The 20,047-nt window shown below is 53.4% G+C and overlaps 1 protein-coding gene across 5 annotated transcripts in view; it reads right to left on the bottom strand.

Moving 5' to 3' along the window:
- TTC7B (tetratricopeptide repeat domain 7B) overlaps window positions 1-19,988 on the bottom strand; it is a 249,804-nt gene extending 229,816 nt beyond the window's left edge. For all 5 annotated transcript variants that reach the window (XM_035727914.1, XM_035727915.1, XM_035727917.1 and 2 more), the window contains exon 1: window positions 19,834-19,988. In XM_035727914.1, coding sequence (XP_035583807.1) covers window positions 19,834-19,954 — 121 coding nt within the window. In that variant the 5' untranslated portion in view covers window positions 19,955-19,988. The remainder of the gene's footprint in view (window positions 1-19,833) is intronic.
- Between the last annotated feature and the right edge of the window lie 59 nt (window positions 19,989-20,047).

Here is a 20,047-nt window from a genome sequence, read left to right as displayed (position 1 = left end):
CCTGCTTCGGGCTCCTTTGACCTTGCAGCTGGAAATGGCTGCCCGGAGCAGACTCCCCAGGCCAACAAGCAGAAAGGACAGCAGATCAGGCCCTCTGCTGCCTGCCACCCCTTTCTAGCTGTGGGATCGGGGGCGTATCGCTTACCCTCTGGAAGCACCAGCCTGCATTTATGAAAGGGGAATAATACCACGACCATAGCAAGACTGTGGATGAGAGCTAATGAGTTCTCAGTGAGGGAAATACTGTGGCCTGGCCTGCCACACCTCTCAACTAGACCTGACAGGCTGAGTTCGATGTGGACTGGCAAACAGTACAGGGAAAGGCAAACCAGGCTGAGGGAACAGCAGAACATAAGAAAAGTGTGACGATGAAAGCACATTGGACCAAGTGGCCAGAGAAGACGGTGTGGGTGAGTGAGGGGAGAAGAATGCAGACTCAAGTGGGGAGCAGAACATGGGACTAATGGTTCCCTTCTCCCCGCTCAGCCCCATCCCCACGGAAAACAGGACCTGGAAGTTTCCACAGGCAGTTCTCCACACGCAGGCCCTGTGAACCTCCTCCCTCCACGCCTTTGGGATGACTCGGAATACTAGGAACACCATCCACCGTTACTTGATAAGGACCTATTGATCTTTCAAGCACTGTTCATCTCTCCCCACACATGCCCTATCCCAAGCCAGCCCCAGCTGCCCCAGGAACCTCAAGCACCCCAACCTAGGTGTTTACATATCTGTCTGCCTCTTCCAGACTGTAATGAGAGACCTGAAGGAAGAATCTGTGTATTACTTAGTTTTTAGTCTCAGAGCCGAGCACAATGTCTGGCACAGAGTCTGTGCTCAATAAATGGTTTATTAATTTAATGACGGGCCAAGGCACTTGGACTATACCCTCCTGCGTTAGGCCTGGTCCTGGTGGCACAATCTGTCAGCTGTCCCCAAATATTCATTCTCCCCTTCTTCCTTTAGTATTAGAGTCCCTGAGTTTTATCAGTGCACATAGCTGCCAACGTGAAGACTACTTCCCAGGCTCTCCGGGAGTTGGAGGCTGTCACGTGACTAAGTTATGGCCAATGGGATGTGAGCAGAAGTATTGTATGCAGCTTCTCTGCTGGGCCCTTCCAGGGAATGAGCTTACCCTCCAGTTTCTCTTCACTCTACCCCATTAGCTGGAGTGAGTCTTGGCTGGTGGAAAATGGTGCATCCATTCCGGTCCTCAAGATGGAAGCCATCTACTTTGGAGCACAACATTAGGAGCATTGGTCTCCAACACCCAGGAGCTGTCACTGAGCCCTGGACTGTTTATGATCAATTATTACATGAGAGAGAAACATTAACTTCTACCTGGCTCTTGCTTTAGTCACTGTTACTCTGACCTTAGTTACACCGGCCAAACTGTTATCCTAGCTAGATCTCCCCACCACCAAACAGGCTTTAAGTTGAGAACTGCTATCTGAGAACACCTTACCAATCAATACTCATTCCCAGAGTCCCTCATGTCTAGAAGGAATCCCACAGAACCCAACTGAGGTTTTTGATAGAACACCCTCACATCACCTCTCCTGTTTCACTGGCTTTATAGCCTAGGCTTACAAAAATATTTAAACAAAGGACTACATATAAAGAGAACTATAAAACTACCACCTTAGTGCTTTGTAGGATTTACAGCCTTTTAGTTTCTTGATCTCCTGATCCTGGGGGAACACACCAGAGCCTTGCTGCTAAGATATGCAGAGAGCCCAGCTCTATCAGAACAACTGGGTGGGACCTTGGAAAGGTTCGGCTGAGAAGAAGAGGCTTTGCACAGAATGAGGAGACACAGTCCCTCCCCTCATGAAAGTTCTAGTCCCTCAGCACCACTCCGCACACTGCAGCTCTACTTAGTAACTTCTCCCCTACATACATGCGCTCTCAGGCACCAAGAGGTAGTCCTGGGTGGCAGAGGAGGAGACAAAGCCCTCACCAAGAATATTACAGGTACATGTTTACAAAATGGAAAATGTGCGGAAAGGTCTTTCAAGCAGCAGAGTCGGAATATGCAAAGGCATGACACAGCCTAGTTGTTTGGGGAACTCCAAGTAATTTGTTAGAGCTGAACCACGAAGGGCAGAGAGAGGAAGATGGCCAGAGTTAGGAGTTTCCTGCCAGACAGGCAAGGATCAGCTCCTCAGGTCTGGAAGGAGCTGTGCGCTCTGAGCAAAGAGCTTACATTCCAATTTGAAATTAGCATGGTGGTTGCAAAATCGTTTGTGCAACTGTAAACATTTTCAGGTTCCAATGAATCTCCCAAGCAAACCACGTTTTCTTTGCTCTCCTTTGAAAAAGGTGACTTCCCTACCACTCACTCTCCCAACCAGGAGGGCAAGGATCTGAAAAATATCCATGAACTCAGGCCAGAGAAATCATACAGAGACGGCAAGGCTCCGTCCTCATGAGGCAGGAGCTCAGCAGCCTGACGAACACTCCACGGCACTGGGTGCTCCTGTCAAGGACCTGCGGGTTCCCGATTCAGAGCCTGCAAGTGACGAAAGAAACAGAGGTCACCTAGCCAGCTGTTACTGCGCACAGTGTGTCTGCTTACACGCTAGGACAGTGAGGTACAAGGAAAACAAAGGCCCCTCGGGCATACAAGAAAATTAATTCCAGCTGGATTAAAGAATTAAGTATGAAATAAAAGAGGATAAAAAGATAAAAATAGAACTTTCACTTCCAGCCAAGATGGAACAAATTTACCCTCCTGTATAAAATAACCACAAACACAGGACAGACTATATGGAGAAACAATTCTCATGACTCTAGACGTGGGACCACAGAGAAAAGTGATCCCTGAGAAATGCGTATTGTAACGCACTTCTCAACAAACAAGGTGAGCTCTGGGATTTGCCTGGAGAGTTGGCGGCTATCCCACAGGAACAGGGAGCCCTTACATCAGAATTCTGCCACATGAAAGACTTAAATCTGAGTATCTCTTCCCCCACTCCTTTGCCTACTCACACTCACCAGACACAGGGTAGGGCGCAGCCAGGCAAGCCACCCTGCAGGTGGGGAAGCAGGACTGCACGGTGGGGCCAGGCATGTTACTTTCCAGAATGCAAAAGCCTGGCATTACAATGTGGAGGACAGAGCTCTGGCCTCAGGCAGCCCCAGGCTTAATCCCAGCTCTGCTGCTTACTAGCTGTGTGGCACTGGGCAAGTTACTTAACCTCTCTGAACCTTTGTTTCCTCACCTGGCTACTGTGAGGCTAAGACATCATGTACGTAACGCATAGGGTACAAAGCAGGTGCTGAGTAGACGTGTGTTACTGTTCCTGTTAGTGCCATTCGTTTTGGACTTGCTATTTCCCAGAATGGTTACGTTAGATCTAATGAGGTCAGAAGGCTCTGTGAGACACAAGCCCTCTGCTCAAGAGGCCTGCAATCCAGTAGGAAGATAAGAACATTATGCAACATTTATTACTAGACAAGCCATGCCGGGCTCTTACTGAATGCCGTGCGGTGGGCTAAGCCATGTACACAGTCCTGTTAGCCCTCCCAACCGCGCCAGGGCCTGTTAGCATCTCCATCTCACAAATGGGGAACCAGGCACAAGAGGTGGAGCAACATGCCAAAGGTAGCAGAGCCGGTCCGTCCCGGAGCAGGGACTTTGAACCAGGCCATCTCCCTGCCCTGTGGCCCCGGCATGTGGACATCAGCCCCCAGAAAAGGGGCCCAGCTTCCCTCCCAAGCAGCTGTGTGAGCAGGCCGTCCCTAAGTCCCTTTCCTGCTCCACCTGCTAGGACTCTCAGGGGACGGGGGTGAGGAGGAACTCAGGGGTGCCCAGGGCTCGTTCCACCTTTCCCTCAGGCATTTTTCAGGGTGTAAGTGAGGCTGCAGAAACCAGCTCCCCAGGAACTTACGTGGAGCCAAAGCCTGAAGCCGAACAGAGACCACTCCTGGGGACCGTCACTGAGAAGAATATGGGGAATTAACCCCCCAGGGGAGGGGCACTCTGGTGCCATGCTTCATCTCCAAACAGTCCCCCGAGCCCCAAGCTGGCCCAGCTCCATGCCCAGCAGCCTCGACCTCCCTGATCTCCCCCGAGGAAGGGGGGGTGGGGACTGTGGCCTTTGCCCCCTGAGGTGACTGCCCCTTCCTCCCAGCCTTCTCCCTCGAGGGATAAACAGCTGACACCCAGAGACTTGATCAGGTTGGGAAGAAAAAGCTTAGGGTTTCTACTCTATTCCAGGGAGTACCTGATATCAGTACCAAAAAAAAAAACAAAAAACCTCAACAACTGGGATTTGTCAATCGAGAAGCATTTAGGTCTATTCAAACCATTCCTGCCGTGGCTGTGATCCAAGAGGAAAAACAAATCCCTGTTCAGGCAGGAGCCAGTTCTTCAGCTCTCCTCTGTCACCCAGCAGAGACAGCCAGCTTCTCTGTCTCCTGGTCTCAGCACAAGCTCAGTGAATGTCATCCCCTCACTGACCCGGCTTCTCGTAAGTCACGGGTGTCTCTCTCAGCGCTCGTAGTACCTGTCATCCCCCCTCCCCACCAAAAAGTGACAGAAACACAGACACTGTTGGACAGTGTTGGTAGAAGCATCATGAAATGAGTGTCTGCAGAGGGCAACTGAGCAACATCTATAAAATGATTTATGTACCTACATCACCTGACCCAGAAAGCCCAGTTTTAGTAACTTCTCCCCTACATACATGCGCTCTCAGGCACCAAGAGGTACATACAGGGATGTTGGCTACGTACAGCCCTAGTGGCAAGAGCACAGGGCAGAATACACCCGTACGGTCCTCACCCGGGACGTGTTAAATGAATTATGCTACACCCCACATGATGATACATGATGTGTCCATTACACGAGGGAAGCGGATCTCCATACAACCCCGTGGTAGCCTGACTGCACACACTACCCCAGGTCTTCACACCTCCCTGAATCCACATGCTCTGTGGCCGTTCACACTGACCCTGGGCTGGGCCACGTGATCTGCTCTGACTGATAGACCAGTAGTGCATCTGGCGCACACAGAAGCTGGGGAACAGACTTACACATCAGCTTCCCGCTTGCTTCTCTGTGACCACCTTGAGCCCACGGCCGGGCTGGCCTGGATCTAAGAAAGGCCACAGGGAAGAGAGCTGAGTCGTCTCAGCCAGGCCCCGCCATGTGAGCGAGCCAGCCCAGGGCAGCCATGTCACGGAGCTGACCCGCAGCTGGCTACAGATGCAGGAGCGAGCCCGGGCAAGCCCAGGATGGCGACAAATAATAAAATGTGGCTGTTTTAAGACACTGAGTTTGGGATGGTTTGTTACACAGCAATAGGTAACAACGTCAGAGAGAGATACAAAATAGGGTGTGCCGTCTGTTACTATTGTGTGTAAAAAAACAAAACCAACAACGCACTTTCTAATAAATCTACAGATATGCTGAATATTTCTGAAAGGACCTCCCAGGAAAGTCCTAAGAGTGGCTACGTCTGTGGAAAGGGGCAGGAGGGCACGGAGATGATGTAGGAAGGAAGTTACTTTTCTCTCTTGTATTAGTTGATTTTTAGTACCATGTACCTTCATTACCTGCACAGAACATTAAGTAGTTAATTTAAAAGGAAAAGAAGATGGCCCGTATTGGAGTGTGCTCTGACTCTGGAATGCCCAGTCTGGTCACCCACAAGGGGTTCACACGACCTGGCCCATCATCTCAGAGCCAGGTGGAGGAGGTCTGCATCTGCGGTTATGACTGAGAGCTTGTCACCTGCTCTCCCTGGGCCACCAGCCTCCCGTGTGCACACTCTCCAGGCCCCCCGCATCCTTCCGAGGCCGTGGCAATCTGTCTCACCCGAGGGTGCCTGGACATGTTGTATCTCCCTCCCTTCTCCTGCCAAAATCCAGGCATCGTGTGAGATGCATTTCAGGGTCACCTTGGAGAAGCCTTCCTGCTCCCTCGGCCTGAGCTCCCAGGCTCCTCACATTCACACACCAGCCAACATTTACTTAGCACCTGCCAGCATCTGGCATGGACAGCAGTGAAGGAGACAGAGGGGTCTCTGCCCTTGTGCTGCTTATATTCCAGAAGGGGAGACAAACCAGAAAAAGGCCAGCTAGTGGTAAGAGATCAGCGGAGAGTTAAAACGGGGACGTGACAGGGAGTGACCGGGTGGCTACCTGAGACTGGGCGGTCAGATCAGACGAGACAGAGTCTGCCATGCAAAGATCTGCGGGAAGAGAACCCTGCAGCCCGTGGAAGGTCCCTGGGGTGGGAACATGGCTGGCACGTTCGAGAAACAGCAAGAGGGCCGTGTGGCTGGAACGGTGGGGACGGATCTGGGTAGTCAGGGAGGGGGAAAAGGGCAGCCATGAACACGCTCGTAGACTGTGGTCAGCAGTGTGGCTTTCCTCTGAAGCGCACCTGGACGCCTCTGGAGGGGGCGGAGAGTGTGCAAGCAGGGGTGAAGGGATCTGGTTTAGGTCTGCAAAGACCCCTCCGTCCACTGTGTGGAGAACGAACTTGGGGCTGGAGCGGGCGAGGTGACGGCAGGGACAGTCAGAAGGTCACTGCGGGAGTCTGGCGGGGGGTGACAGACGCTGGGACAAGGCAGCAGAGGTGAGAAAGAGTGCAGAAAGGGAGAGACAGGCGGAGGGAGGACATAATTTGGAGGTAAGGTAAACAAGACTTACTAATGGGTTGGACTGGAGGTGTGGCAGACCGAATAATATCCCCCACACCCCAGAGATGACTGTGTCCTGGTTGCTGGAACCTGTGAATATGTCACCTTACATGGCAAAAGGAACTTTGGGGGTGTGATTAAGTTTCGGACCTTGAGACGGGATTATCCTAGATTATGTGGGTGGGCACTCCTGGCTCCTTGGAAGAGGGAAGTAGGCGGGTCAGGGTCAGAGGAGACGTGGTGGCAGAAGCAGGTATAGTCACAGAGGAAACTAAACTGCGGGCTCTAGAGATGGAGGAGGGGCCGAGAGCCAAGGAACGTGGGCAGCCGTGGAGACCGGGAAAGACAAGGGCACGGATTCTTCCCCAGAGCCTGCAGAAGGAAGACAGCCCTGCGGACACCTGAGTTTAGCCGAATGAGACCCACGTCCAACTTCTGACCTCCAGAACTGCCAGAGAACACATCTGCATTATTTTAAGCCAGTAGATGTGTGATCATTAGTTACAGCAGTGATGGTAATGGAGAGGGATTAAAATAAATTCTTTACTTTTAGCTTTGAGACTGCACACTGGATTAGAAAATGGTACCATCTTGCCATTTACTGAGGTGAGCAGAAATAAAACCAAGAGTCCTGTTCTAACTTAAATAATATTTGATACCCAAGTAGAGAAATCAAGTCAATGGATGGAGGTTGGAGTCAAAGCTAAAGGAGAGTGAATGGAAGGACCCAGTTAAAGAAACCAGGGCTGGGGCACCTGGGTGGCTCAGTCGTTAAGCGTCTGCCTTCGGCTCAGGTCATGGTCCCGGGGTCCTGGGATCGAGTCCCGCATCGGGCTCCCTGCTCCGCGGGAAGGCTGCTTCTCCCTCTCCCTCTCCCCCTGCTTGTGTTCCCTCTCTTGCTGTCTCTCTCTGTCAAATAAATAAAAATTTAAAAAAAAGAAACCAGGACCGTGTTTGTTACAGAAACAGATTAGAAGCTTCCAGAAAGAAGGAGTGGCCAAGTGGGTTAAAGGCAGCTGGACTATGGAGGAAGATAAGAACACAAACAACTGTTGGATTTGGTAACAGGGAGGCCACATCAAGGGTGACCTTGACATGGGAGGTCTCGGGGTGTGCAGGGTGGGGGGTACAAGCTCAAAGGAGCAGGCTGAGGAGACAACGGTTCTTTGAAGAGGCTTTGCTGAGACGGAGCAGAGAGGCAGGCAGAAAGTCACAGAGATGGGGGCTTAGGGAAGGTTTTTACAGGAGAGTCTAGGGTGTCTGTGAATCCTCGAGGGAATGACCTGGGAAAGAAGACAGAGAGAATTGATCCAGAAGAGAGGAGAAATGTCAGCAGCTGTGAAGTCCGAGGAGGCGCAAACAGAGGGATTCTGAGCAAAGGTGCACGGGCTGCAGGCCTTGAAAGGAGCTGGAGCCTCCGCACAGTGACAGGAGGGGGAGCAGGCTGACTCTGCGGTGGGAAACGAGGGGCTTTCCTAACTGCTCCTATGTCCTCAGTAAAGTTCATATCAGGTCATGAGCTAGGAGTGATAGGATGGCATTCTGATAAAAGGCCTGAGAAGGGGAAAGAGTGCGTGAAAGCAGGGCTACGAACGTGCGGGAAGCGTGGCAGTGCCTCTGAGGTCACTGGTCATCAAGTGCAGATGACCAGTGAGGCTGAGGGCTTCCTCCCACGACGTGTAGCTGTTCAGCGGCACGTACGAGCCGGCAGAGAGCTGGGCTTCACCTGGGTAGGGCCACTGTCAAGTAGCTGGCTGGAGAAGGCAAGGTCATGCCACCCCACTTCTCAAAGCCCTCCCGTGGCTCCCCTCTCACCCAAAGGGAGAGCCAAAATCCTTGTGCCTTACTCCCTGGGCTCTGACCTCCACCCTGTCCCTCTCACATTCATGCCCCATCTCCAGGACTCAGCACATAGTGGGTGTTCTCTAACTATTTCTGAAACGAGTGGATCAATCCATGGGTCTCCCTTTCGTGGACAGGACCTACTCAAGTACATTAGTCTCTGGCGACTCAGCTATCCGCCCCCCCGAGGCGCCTGGCACGTACGGGGGGTGTGACTGTTGACCAAGACCCAGGCCTTCGCGTGTCTACCTCCGGGCCCCGTTGTCCCCCTCCACTATCTTTGCTCAAATTATGACCCAGTTCCGAGGACCTGCTATTTGGATCTTGACTGAAAGGCAAAGATGCCAAAAGTCAAAGATTAAGGAGCTCAAAGAAATTGGCAGAAAGGATATTCTGGGAAAATCTTGGAAGTTGGGAGTCCAGGCTTCATGCCAAAGCTTCCTCCCCGTGTTCACACACAATGCAGAGGCTGGAAGGACAGGGCAAGAGAGTAAAACGTGGGAACAGAAGACACTACTTCCACTGCGCTGGGAGAACAGACAGGGTGTGTACTCGTTTAACACACACACACACACACACACACACACACACACACACACACACTTCCCCTCGAAAAATCTTGTTTAATAAGAAAGAAGGTAACTCGAAAGTCATCTTGGAGTTGGTCTGGCCTGTCCCCAGGGCTCAGCAGGGCAGGAAATGACTCTAGCAGGGCAGGGGGATATTATCAGGCCAGCCCAGAAGGCTTGGAAATGGCTCTCTCAGGAAGCCAGCTCCACACAGAGAAGTTAAATGCACACACGCACAGAATCAGCAAGCATCTCTTGAAGATTCAAAGCCCTAATCCACGCCCTGCCCTCAAAGACTATGGTCCAGAGGGAGCCAGGGGCCATGGAGTCCTGGCATGGTGGGGTGGAAAGACCATGAGGCACGCTCAGAAGACTGTCAGAAGTAAGTAAGTGAGGTCTGAGTTGGCTGGGCCTCAGGAATTTCTCCAAGTGAGGTAGGATTTCTCCAAGTGAGAGTCTAGGCAGAAGGGAAACGGCACAACTGGTGTGTGGGGTCGGGCAGAGGCAGGAGGGAGGCTACCACAGGTCTTGGGGCAGCTGCAGAGGGCCTGAGGGACCCTCGTTCCCAGGCCGCTAGCCCAAGACTCAGTGGAGAACTGATTCCCTTGGCCTGGTGGGCCAGAGAAAGGAAAAACATTTACTGCAGGTCCCTGCGCTTGGCATGCCCAGCAATAGCACCTCATCAACTCAACACTTCTTACTTGAGAATAAAAAGCTGCTTCTCATTAGACTTCGAAGCTGCAAGGGCCAGAGAAAGCAGTTAGTCAAGGGAGGCAGGCCTCACAGCCAAGGGGCTGAGCCAGCCCAAACTGAGGAGATTGGAGGGAGAGGGAGAGGCAGCAGAGAGACCCAGAACCCCTCCCTGGGAAGGGCCACTCGGGAAGCATCAACCCTTCAGTTGCACAAGAGACACAGGAAGAGAAGGTCGTGCACATCCTGTCAGCCGGAACAGCAATCCAGCAGCCAGAACTCACCCAGAGCCCCAGGCGGGCAGGGCCATCCAGTCACCGGAGAGACAGCACCAGGAGTCTCAGTGTCTCAGGCGGACATTCCCTCCCCTGGACCTCCACCGCCCTCGTCCCCTACCATTCCCAGCCCCAAGCACATACATGCCGGGCCTCCACGTACTAGACTTGAGCATAAGCACGGTCTCAGTGGCCACCGTACTCCAGGTCGTCAGGCAGGGCTGGCGCCCAGTACGTGCTCAGTAGGTGTTTGATGAGCAAACGAATCCAAGTTAACTCCTCAAGGGCAACAGCCAAGCTGTTCTTTGAACAGTTAACTGAGTACCTGCTGTATGTCAGACAGGCTATTGGCGCTAGAGACACAGCTTGGACAAAAGAGCAAAAAAGCCCTGCCCTCGTGGGGCCGACAGCCCAGCAGTCACTTTCATGGGTGTGTCCCCAGTACACCTCACAGCACCCCCACACTGAAGTGCAGACTGAACGGCCGCAGGCCGAGGACTGAGCTGAGGCCCTAGGTCTGCACAGACTAGTTCTGGGACCCGGCTAACGGCGACTGCCATCGGCTTTGGGCCTCGGTCACAATTCAGGACCACGGGAGCCCACCTCAACCCCCACTGCACGGCTGCTATCATTGCTGTTACTGTTACCCCTGCCTGCTTCCTCCCCCCTGTCAAGGGCTGAGCATCTGGACCATCCTCCCCTCCTTCCACACACAGTACTCCTGACCCGGGCAGGCTGCCTGAGATGACCGCTCGTGCCTCAGACCAACAGCATTACCCCTTGGATTCCTCAGAACCACCTTGGAGCTAAAGATGGAAGCTCGGGGAAGCTGAGTAACGCACCTACGGCCAGACAAGCAGTAAGTGTCAGACCCGGGATCTAATCCCACGACTCACAGGACAGAGCCCATTGCTTTCTCTTGCACCAGGTTCCTTTCCTCGTTGCGAAAATACTTCCATCTGCCCAACAGGGTAAACGACCGTCCCGCTTGCCCAGGGCTGAGGGGGTTCCTGGGACACGGGATTTTCAGTGCTTCAAACCAAGAAAGTCTCAGGCCAACCGGGACAAAGCCACAGCTCTGCCCAAGAGCCTCCTCCTGGCGCTCTGCCAGGCCTTACCCACTGCCACCTAAGCACACCCTGCCCTCAGGCCCCAGTAACCCAGCAGCACCCTGGAGACTTGTAAGTAATGCTGTCATTGTTCTGCTCAAGCTACGGGGTGACACTCTGTCCCACCACCTGGACAATCGTGCCTAAAATCTGGTCCTGGAACTTCCTGTGCTACAAACCACCTATGCTAGTTAACAACCCTGCTTCCTGAACCCCAACCCCACTAAGACCTCCTAAAGCAGGACTCGGGCCCAGCCCGGGAATCTGAGCTGCTAACCAGCCCCCAGGTGACTCAGCGGCCCAGAGGCTGTGTGACTGCTCTGAGCTGTAAGCTTCTTGTGGCTGGTGACCCACTCAGTCTTTTTCTTCTGGTACAGGCCCCATACATAGGAGGTACACATTAAATGCTAACGATTATGGTTGAAGGCAACAGCTTCAGACCTGCCTGACCACAAAACTCACCTAAGGCTCTATTTTAAAATGCAGATTTCCAGCCCCCGTCTTGGACCAGGGAAATCACTACCCCACAGGAGTGGTCTGGGAATCCATAATGTCCAGGCTCCTTTAGTTCAGTGCTACTCAGAGCGGGTCCACGGACAAGCAGAATTGGCATCACATGGGAGCTCTGTTAAGCGTGTAGGAGCTCAGGCCCTGCCCCAGACCGAGTGCATCAGAATCCCTAGGAATGGGGCCCCACAAGTCAACTTGGTGATTCCTTGATCCGACGAGCTTGGAAAACCATTTGTTGGTGTAAAGAATAATGGAACTGGAGTTACAAGTGGGTTAGAATCCAGCTCAATGAACATCTCCCAAACTCAGTCTACCTACCCCTGAATAAGAATTATGACCCTCGACCCCACTCCTCATGCGGTTGTTGTGATGATTACCTGGGATCTGTGTAAAAGTTCAGGCCCAGAACACGGCACACAGCAAAAGTTCAAGCAAGCCTTGTTCATTCCCTACTGGCATTGTTTCAACACCCGTGAAGTCCGGAAAACTAAGGTTTCAGAGAATCAAGTGAGGTGCCCAAGGTCACTCGGAGGGCAAATGCATGGAGATTCTGACTCCAGGTCTGGCAGGCCTCTGAAAGGACCAAAAAACATCTGTTCTGCCTCGCTCTGGCACTTCCATCCCTCCACCACCCCTGACGGACATGGGCAGACAAACAGGGGCTGCAGCCACACTGTTAGGTTTTCTGTGGCTTGCGGCTGCCCTTTATATGGTATGTGGCACTCCTCCCACCCATCTGCCAAACTCTGCTCCTTCTTGTCTTGGTAGCTGATGGGGATGCTTTTGAGAGATCTCAGAAAACCTCTTCCCTTTCCTTGGCTGCTCAGATGGGAAACACTGGCTTTCACAGAAAGGCCCGCAACGCTCCGCCACCTGCCAAGCATGAGGTCACCCAGAGGGGCAGGAAACTACCCAAGTGAGGTCGGTGTGAACCAGGGGTGAAGGCCATTCCTGATGGTGCACCCGGTGCAAAGCTGGCGGGGCAGCGGCGGGTGCTCCGAGTAAGCGAGGAGGTGCACCAGAAGGGAATGCCTGCAGCAGGAAGTAACCACCGCACACCCAATTCAGTGCGGCTTCAACAAGAAGGCATTTACTACTCCACATAAATGACAAGGGCCGCCGCAGGCGTGGAGCCACATCCTTCTTGTGTCTCTGCGCGGCCGCCCTCTGAGGGTCAGCCTCACGGCCACGAGATGGCTGCAGCTCCGAGCCTCGGAAGCGCGAGCGACGATTTCTAGGGGGAGACGACCACTCCCGTCACCTCGAAAGCATCTACGTCACTTCTGAGCCAGAGGAAATCTTTTCCAGAAGCCCCGTCCCATAGCTAATGCCCCTGATGTCTCATTGGCCAGAACTAAGTCACATGCTCATGCCTCAACCAATCACAGGCAGGGAGTGGACCCATCAGGGCCCGCCCCCCTCCCGCCACCCCCAGTGAAGCACATGGCACACGGAGGGCCTGACAGTTGGACAAAATTGGGGCTCAGTCAGGAAGGAGGAAAAGGAGCTCGGGTGGAGCATGCTGGATTGACAACCGGGGAGCCTCTGGCCGGCCCCCAAGTCACGTGACACCACCAGCCCCGCAGGTGAACAGCCCTGGTCCGGGCCAGAGTCATTGCTTGCCCTGCGGCCTTCGCTTCCACTTCCGAAGGCGCCGGCCCCTACTTCCTTAGGCCGCTTCCAGTTGCTCAGAGGCCTCCCCTCGTGAAAGTCTGGGGCCGGTTGAACACAGCACAGCACATGCACACTAGGAGCCTAACGTTCCTCTGAGCAGAGCCTCTAGAAGCTGGCCCCCTGGGGGAGGAGACAAGGCACGAGCCACAACAGACCACGTGGGGGAGGAGAAACGGCCCTGACCTGGGAGATGATAAACCCACCGCCAGGGCCCAGCAGCAGGCATCTCCTGAGGCCTTACTCTGTGCAGGCACCAAGCTGAGGGCTGTTAGGTGCGGTTTTTTGTTTCTCGTGTTCACCTTCGGTCCTTACAACTGCCCTACAAGTTTGGCATTGTTACTACACGTTCATAATCCCTTATCCGTAATTTTCCAAATCTAGAACTCCCTAAAAACCAAAAGCTGGTTTTGTTTTTGTTAACTTATTGGGCAACAAAACCTCAACCGAACCAACACGAGGCTATTTTTTAATCTACCCAGCCCTGCGCAAGGACTGTTTGCATGTTTTGGTGCAGAAATAGTGACGTGTTTCATTCTGAAGTGCTGCTCCTGGAGCCACTGAGAGTGTCACATACTGGCCAGGATACGTACCATATTCTGGAAAATTCTGCACTCTGAAACACAGCTGGCACCAAGAGTTTCAGAAGAGGGATTCTGGATGCATATCACCACTTTACACACAGGGCTTCACCAGGTGAAGAAACTGTCTTAGTTAGGAAGCCGCAGAAGCTCACTTGGAACTAAGCGACTGCTCTCACAGGCCAGAGCTCGGACCCACCCTGCCTACTTCTGCTACTAGCCAGCTGGTGGCTTTAAGGAAGACACTTCCGTGAGCCTCTTTTTTTCATCTGTAAAATGGGGAGCTTACGACCGGATCAGTGGCTTTCAAATGTGTTTTTAAAAGCATACTAGGCCTTCCTTCAAGAGAAACCTAGGAAAAAGTATCACTGCTCCAGGGAGTGAGGCCTGCCCACCCAGCCACCAGGCCCCTAAAGCGTGTTCCCAGAGGGATTCCTCAACAACACAGTTTGAAAACTGCTATACAGTGTGATCTCTCAGGACCCATCTGGTTCTCACACTGTATGGTGGTTTTGTCTGAGGCAAACATCCTTTTTTTGTGAAGGAAGGACAGCTGGGAGGAACTTGAACCAGACCTTGACAGATGGGTAGGCTTCTGGCCTGCAGAGAGGACTTGAGAGCAAATGGCATGAGCACAGGTGGAAAGACAATGAGCAAGGTGAGTGAGAGGGTCCGAGAGGCCAAACCAGCCAGTGGGGGCACGGTGGGGGCAGGGATGGGGAAGCCCAGGTAATGGGAGGCCACCCTGGACAGGCTGGCTTACCAAGCAGATCAATGTCAGGAATCCTCAGAACCTGAGATCCCTCCAGGCAGGCGGCCAGAGAAAAGCTGGGCAGTCCTGGCCCCACTGTATGCAGCCACAAGGTCGTGGTCCTTCCGTCCTGACTACAGTGACCATGAGCCCCAGTACTTAGGTCAAGAGCTATCAATATGTTATTGTCAAATAAGTGACTCTTTTGAATCCAAAAATCAGGACATATGGTCTGCCACAAAGGTGTGTCCTTCAGAGGACAACAAGACTGAGTATTTGAAAAGAGGATGGCTGCCCTCGGAAGGCTAGGGTGGAGTGTCATCAAGGTCTCACTGTCCTTCCCCACTGTCTGGGGAGAGTCTGACTCCCAGGAGTCCGCAGCACCCTGGGAACGTCCAAAGAAGCCATTCTAAACAACAGTGCCACTTTCCTACCCCACAGCAGACTCTCCGTTAAACATCAGCCTTGTTTCCAAAGAAGCCCCTAGATGGGCAGGAAAGGCTCCAGAGGCCTGAGACCAGGGAGCTGTCCAGGAACTCAGCCCACTTCCAGAGGGCAATGCCACCAGGCTGGAGGCACCAAGGCCATTGGGAATATCAGCTAGTGGCAAATGCAAGAACTTCACTCCCACTCAAAGGTCTGCATACATTTTGTAACCAAACTCTGCCCCAGAAATATTCTTTGTTTCAGGCTCCATTTCCCTACCTGCCCATCACCAAGAGGTAATTAGCATGTCTCAAAATCATACCCAATCAGAACGGTGATGATCCCTTAAAGGAGAAACCACCCTTTGGGGCCTAATTGTTCTAAGTAAGCTCAGTAACTGAGCTTACCTAACATTAACAGACAGGGAAAGGAAGGAGAAGCAGACACGGCCTCAGAAAGGGAGTGGCTGTCTGTTGGGGCTGGTACAGGCTCCTGTTTCTGCTATTGAAAAATGTGGGAGTCTTGACCAGGCACAAGCTCAGGTGTGTCATTTCTAGGGCTCCCACTCTTCGTCCCAGCCAGGTGTTATCCAGGACGTGGCCTGCCTTGTCCAGGGTTACACTGAGTCAGCTGGAGGGAGTCAATACCAGCATTTTGCATGTAGCAAGGTTTGCATATATCAACCCATTTCTTCCTCACGGCCACCTTAATGGAGGACGATTATTAACCCTACCACGGCAATGAAGAACACAGGCTCTGAGAGGTTAACTGACTGGCTCAGGGTCACCCAGCTACAGGTAGATTGTGGATCGAAGCCCAGGTGCCAGGCCATGCACTTTGTCACACAGCAGTGAACCTCACCATTGGGAGGCTAATGGGTGACACTCTGGGGAGAGAGGGCAGCTGGGCCTGCCCTCCTAGGGCCAAAACTGACTTGTGAGCCAACAGGGAGCTGATGTGCTGTTGTTCTCCATCTCTATCCCCAACCCCCTCAGGGTGCCACCTCAGTTCCAGGCCAGGGCACCTCAGAATTCCCTGTGCCCACAAATCTGCTGGAAGCCTGGTTAAGATGCAGGTGCTGACCCTGGGGTGGGGCCCGAGAGTCTGCATTCCTCACACGCTCCCATGTGATGCCCAAGCTGCTGCTTCGCTGACCACACTTCAGGCAGCGAGAATCTAGACTTGAGTCGAATTTTCTCCCACATCACCCCTCCCTTTTTAACTTGTGTGATCACTGTCTTGCCGGAACTCACAGGGGCCTGACATGTAGCTGTCACACATTTTGGGGGGGTGCGGGGGGGCTGTGTTTGTTTGTTTGGTTGGTTGTTTTTTTTTTGAGATGGGAGTGATTAAAATGGTACTCACAGTGGAGTATGAGGCAGAAAATGGATTTCCGAGGTCTGTGTTCAGCTTGGCATTTGCCCTTTTCTTCCTTATTCACCTCTTGGCCAAACTGTTTAATTTATCTCGAAGGAGTCAGGCTGGAGCAGCATGCTCCAAAAGTGTCCACTGTTTCAAGCCCTTACTGGGAGGGGTTGTCATGCTCCAGTCCCAGGAGAAGCAAATGCTGCTGAGCAGGGAGGTCTCCGCCAGCAGGAGCACTGGGAACGCATGACTCCTCCGCTCAGACCCCTCCCTGGGCTCCCACCTCATTCAGAGAAAAGCCAAAGCCTTAACCATGACCTCCAAGGCCCCAAGTGATCTGGCCCTGCCACCCCTCTGCCCTCATCAGGCCTCTGCCCTTGACGTCCCCTCCACGGCCGCGGGGCCTATCTTAAATGTTGCCTTCCCGGTGAGGCCCTCCCTGGCCACATATTAAACTAGTGACTTTTGTGCCCCCCACCCCCGCCCACTCCCAAAGCACTGCTGCCTCTTCCCTCTTGATTCCCCTCTGATACCACTTACCACCATCTGGCATCCTATAAATTTTACTTAGTGATTTTTATTTATGTCTCCCTGCCCCTTCCCCGCTAGAATGTGGACTTCATAAAGGCAGGGACATTTGTCATTTTTGTCTGTTTTGTTCAGTGGTATATCCCCAGTGCCTACAACAGTGCCTAGCCTGTAGCAAGTACTCGCTGTCTGTGGAATGAATGAATGAAGGGGCTGCATACTAACGGCTCAGACTGATGAGCCCTGGGAGTCATTAGTGATCCTCGTAACCACCCCTGCAAACTCAGTCCTTTCCTCCCCATTCTAAGATGAGGAGACTGAAGCTCTGAGTGGTTAGTTAAGGGATCTGGCCAAGGACATAGAGTTAGGCTCAGGCACTGGTCTGCCCGGTTCCAAAGACGACTGTGTTCTTTTCGGCCTGTGGCTGCCTTCAAACTGTCTTACAATGACAAACATGACATTAACCCGCTTTCCTGATTGTAAGCAGCAAATGCTTTTGCTTAAGGATTCTGCCAAATCTGCCCAGAATTCGAGGTCCAGTTCACCCAAAAGGGTCTAGGGGGAGCTGGTGCCCTCAAGGCCAGGAGGAAATCCTACCGCCAGCACAAGGAAGCCCCCATCAGCCAAAGGAAGCGAAGGACCCTCCTTCAAACATTTCCCTGAACCCCAAAGAAGAGCCACAATAATTCTGGTTTTGTTTCATCTTTTTCTTTGCTTTATCTTGTTATGTTCCTGAGCAATCTCTTTGACCTTTTCAAGTCCGGGTGACCTTTTGCCATCAATGACTGCTACAAACCATGTGGGTTCTAGGGCAGAATCTCTCTCTCATGATTTTCCGAAAACCAAACCTACACCCGGACCCATGGACCACTGGGGCCCACATAACCCACTCTCCCAAAAGCTCCATGATGACTGAGGCTCAGGCCCTAGGAAGGGAGCCGAGTCTTGTGGGGCTGGGAAGGTAGGATGGGCCTATGCCACCAAAAGCCCATCTACCCTCTTATTCCAGAGACCACCCCAGTGTGAGGCAACCCTCCTCCCCTACTCATCACTCTCAATCCCATTACCTCGTCTGTTTTCTTCAAATCACTTCTCACTATGAAGCTATCCCATTTATTTTGATTTCTGTATTTGCCATTGCGTGTCTCCTCAGAAGAGGTTCAGTCTGTGAGGGTTGGAGCTTGGTCAGTGCTGCTCACCTCTGTTCTATTCCTGGCACAGGTGGGCACGCAAATATTGGTTGAATGAATGAGTAAAGAAAGCAGAAAACAAGTGGGTTCTGAAGGAAAGAACCAGGAGGCTCATAAATGAACCCATTTAACTCTAACATCAACCTGCGCTAAAGGTATTTTATGGCTACACAGCCGGGAAGTGACAAAGTAGACCCAGGACTGTCCAATTCTAAGAAGAAATGAGAAAATGCTGCAGGTAAAGAGAGAAGGAGCAAGAGGAGAAGCTGGTGAGCCTTCCGGGAAGGGCAAGGTCAAGCTGCCGTCGGGGCCCAGGAGACTGAACACCATTTTCCTCGAATGCTTACTAGGAGAAGAGGCAATATTTTCCACTGAGTTGAGCCCAGGTAGGTCTATGCTTCCCTCCATGCCCCTAGGACAGTCATGGCACCTGCATCCCCCAGGGAAACTTCTACCCAAAGCAAGGTACCACAGTTGAGTGTGTGCAAAACCAAGTTCTTATTTCAAGGCACTAATACCATAAAAGACACAATCATAAACCACTCTTGAACAAGACACTTGACATCCCTCTCCATTTCTGAGTGGCTTGAGGTTAAAAGGTTGAAAACAGCCCGATGTCCTTTCTTAGAGCAGTGTCTTTCATTCATTCATTCTTTCATTCATTTGTTCAGCCAACATTTGCTCACCCAGCCTCAAGCTGCCAGGGATGAAATAACACAAAACCTCTGCCCTCTCACCAGTCCATTGGTGCCCGCAGTTTTGGCGGGTACTAAAAGACCAGCAAATATTAAGGATACTTGCTTCCAAAACAAATAAGGCCACGTGGAGCTGCGCTCTGAAATGGGATTTTGGATGCAATTTTGATTTGATTGGGTACAAGAACCAATTCAGTCAACGGGGCCATAGATTAACTCCAAGCACCAGACTCCTACGCAGACCCCTTCCTCCTCTGGGCACCAAGCCCCTAGGCCCCCCAACCCCCCTCTTCAACTACATTCCCACCTCTCTCTACCATATGCTCTCTCTGACTCTCCTCACTGTTTCCCCTATATTCCCAAACCCGACCTCTCTAGGTCCACAGCTTTGACACCCTACTCTCTGAACCCCAGGACACACATTCACCTACCTTCCACCACCACCCCCTACACCTACCCCAAGTCTGAGCTTCCCCCTGGAGCCCCTTGAACGTCACGTGTTTACAAACCATATTTCCCAGGGGTCTCTGTTCGACACCCCCCCCCCCCGCCCCGAACAGGATACGCACACCCTGTAATCCCCTGCACACTTCACGGCCGTGCCCGGGGGAGCGCCCTCCCCCATCGCCTCCAACTTCTTAGGACCCGAAGGCCGCCCGGGCCCCTGGGACCCCGCTCCGGCAGCGGGCTCCTTGAGCCCCCGGACGCGCTGACCCCACAGGAGCCCGCCCGCACGCCGGAACTCTGGGACGCAGGGCACGGCCCTGGCCCGCTGGATGCCCCGACCGCGTGACGTCCGGGAACCCGGGGCTCCCAGGCCCCGGCCCCATGCACCTCCCCGGCGCGGACCACGCGAATCCCGGCCGCGCCCCTGCCCGCGCCCCGCCGCGCCTCCGGGGCCCGGCCTGGCCCGCAGGAGTGCGGGGCGCCCCCCCCCCTCCCCGCCCCGCAGCCCAGGCCGGCGCGCCCGGCGCCTACCGTTGGCGATGAGCTTGGCCGACAGCTGCTTGACGAGCTCGGGGATCCGCTCCCACTGGCACTCGGAGCGGCAGCGCTCGATCTCCGTCTCGAGGCGCGAGCCCGCCTTCCTGGTCGCCATCGCGGCCTGGCCGGGCCCACCCCGCCCGCCCGCCCGCCCGCCCGCAGGCCCCGCAGGCCCCGCAGGCCCCGCCGCCGCCGCCGCCGCCGCCCG

Source organism: Zalophus californianus, chromosome 6 (assembly GCF_009762305.2).
Source record: "Zalophus californianus isolate mZalCal1 chromosome 6, mZalCal1.pri.v2, whole genome shotgun sequence".
NCBI lineage: Eukaryota > Metazoa > Chordata > Mammalia > Carnivora > Otariidae > Zalophus > Zalophus californianus.
This window is presented reverse-complemented; position numbering and strand designations above follow the sequence as displayed.